We start from the raw sequence: 2,535 nt of genomic DNA on the forward strand, positions 1-2,535 counted from the left end.
GTTGTACTGTTGGAAATGCCCCACCTGGTCAGGAGCTGACTGGGAACAGGCTGAGGGTGGTGTTCACTGGCTTCCTCAGAGTGGGACACTCAGTATCACCTTCACATAGAAAAAAATGGCATAAAAGGATGTATCTATGCAATTCCGGATTGTGCATTCCAACTAACTAAAATGAAATTTCGCCTTCAAACGGGTTTGGGGACGAGTGTCAAAACAAAAACAGTTGCCATCCAACCCGCTGTTTGGGTATTGCCCTCGGGAGAGAGTGTGTTACTTTCAGGAGGGTCTGTCAGACTGTGTGTCTGCAAACAGATAGCAGCAATCTCTCGCCAGCGGAGAGCCTTAGATCATTTTCATGTTGAATTTGCGAGGGGCGTCCGTGGTTCCGATCCCCGCGTCCGATTTCCGAGGCACGTATTCGATCTCAATGTTGTGTTTGGTGTTGCCTTTGCCCCGGCTCCAGAGAAACAGAAGGACGAGACAGAAGAGTACAACCCCCAGGAAGGAGATGAACCCCATGGTGGTGGCGATGATGAGGGTTTTGATATCAAACGGGAAAGGCACAGAGGTGCGGCTGCTGTTGGCGTTGCTGTCGTTGGGTTGGTTGGTGATGAACGCGAAGGTTTTGTTGCCCTGCTGTCCCCAGTCTGGGGAGTAGCCTCGGACATGGAGGGTAGCTGTGGTGCTGTCGTTACCCCCCGCGTTCATGGCGATGCACTGGTAGCTGCCGTTATCCTGGAGCTGGGCATAGCGCACTTCCAGGGTGCCGTCCGGGAAGACGGTGAGGCGGCCGTTGGTCTTCCTGGAGATGTGCTGCTTCCTGGGAGAGACCCAGAGGATGACCGGGGTGGGGTCCCCGTCCGCGCTGCAGCTGAAGTGCACCGTGTGGCCCTCATCCACATGCACGGTCTGCGGCGCCTTGTCCCGGATGCGTGCCCGCCTGCAGCTGAAGTAGCTGGGCAGCAGCACGTCGGGGAAATCCTTGAACTCCTTGCCGTGGACCATCTCCGGGCTGGCACACACAGGCTGCTGCCGGTTAAAGTTCAGGCGCCAGCGACGCCGGAACATCCACAGCAAGCGGCAGTCACACGCCAGTGGGTTCCTGTCCACGATCAGGGTCTCCAGGTTACCCACCGAGTGGAAGGCTGCCTCCTCCAGGGTGACCAGCTCGTTCCCGGACACATTGAGGAGCCGCAGCTGGCTGAGACCCCGGAACGCGTACGGTTCGACGGTGTGCAGGCGGGAGCCGGCCAAGTGCAGCTCCTGCAGCCTCAGCAGCTCCTGCAGCATGTGGCCGTGCACGGTGCCGATCGGGTTAAAGGACAGGTTCAGCAACCTCAGGTAGACCAGGTGCCGGATCGCCACGTACGGCACCGCGGTCAGATTGCAGCTGGTCACCGTCAGCGAGGTCAGGTTCAAGCCGTACAGGCAGTTGGGGGCCATGGTGTCCAGGTACACCCAGTCCGAGATCTCCAGCACCTTCAGCCGGTACAGCCGCTTAAAGGAGTAGTTCGGGATCACGTTGATGTTGAGGAAGCGCAGCCTGAGCACCACCAGGCTGTGCAGGTGGGACAGGGCTTCGGTCGGGATGGTGGTCAGGTTACATTTCTCCAAAGAGAGCTGCTCCAGGCTGTGCAGCCCACTGAACGCCCGGTGGGAGATATAGACCAGGTCATTGTCACCCACCTCCAGGGACCTGAGGTTGGACAAGTCCTGGAACATGTAGTCCAACAGGATGACAATCTTGTTCTCGCTAATGTCCAGCCGGGTCAGATTATTGAGGCCAGTGAAAACCCCGAGAGGGATCAGCTTCAGGCGGTTACTCCTCAAGCCCAGGGACCTCAGGTTGGGGAGGTTACTGAAAGCGCCAGGTTCCACCGTGGAGATGATGTTCTCGTTCAGCTCCAGCTCCTCCAGCAGCGGGTACGCCACAAACTCGTCCTGGTTGATGGTCTTGATGCGGTTCTTGCTGAGGTCCAGCAGCCGGGTTTCGGTGGGAATTCCCTCGGGAACGGTGATGAAGCGTTTCCGGTGACAGACCACCGACCTCTCCTGCGCTGAGCAGTCACAGCGAGCCGGACATCCTGAAGTATGGCCCGATAACGCAGCCCCGAGGATGAGCAGCAGGACGGACTGCCAGCAGACCACACCACTGCTGGACATACTCACCTCCCCAACCAGCATCCTACTGAAGCCCTACAAACAGCAAAGATAGACACAACACGTTAGCAAAGGCATCCGCACTGAACATACTCTCACTCATCTCCCCCACCCCGGTCCCCCCCCACCACCGTAACAGACAGCACAAAGCCAGCTACAGAGTGACCCCCAGGCTGTCAAACACCCCCAATCTGAATCCCAAAGACACACCGAGGGAGATGGTAACTTGGTGATAATATCATTCGGCCAGGAAGCCAGAAAACTTCTCACCTGTAATGTGAACTCTGCTTTCTCTCCACAGACCCTGCCAGACCTGCTGAGTTTCTCCAGCAAGCTCTGTGTGTTTGTTTCAGATTTCCAGACTCCACAGTGTTT

General features: G+C 57.2%; 1 protein-coding gene across 1 annotated transcript; it reads right to left on the bottom strand.

Annotated features, from left to right (window-relative positions):
- Positions 1–245: 245 nt before the first annotated feature.
- Positions 246–2,220, bottom strand: lingo1a (leucine rich repeat and Ig domain containing 1a). The gene has a single exon (XM_043680650.1). It carries the CDS (start codon positions 2,182–2,184, stop codon positions 343–345), a length of 1,842 nt encoding a protein of 613 aa, XP_043536585.1. The 5' UTR covers positions 2,185–2,220; the 3' UTR covers positions 246–342.
- Positions 2,221–2,535: the final 315 nt, after the last annotated feature.

Source organism: Chiloscyllium plagiosum, chromosome 40, assembly GCF_004010195.1.
Source record: "Chiloscyllium plagiosum isolate BGI_BamShark_2017 chromosome 40, ASM401019v2, whole genome shotgun sequence".
Taxonomy (NCBI): Eukaryota; Metazoa; Chordata; class Chondrichthyes; order Orectolobiformes; family Hemiscylliidae; genus Chiloscyllium; species Chiloscyllium plagiosum.

Excerpts from the sequence above, each read along its gene's own strand:
- lingo1a (XM_043680650.1), bottom strand. The coding sequence starts at position 2,184 with ATGCTGGTTGGGGAGGTGAGTATGTCCAGCAGTGGTGTGGTCTGCTGG.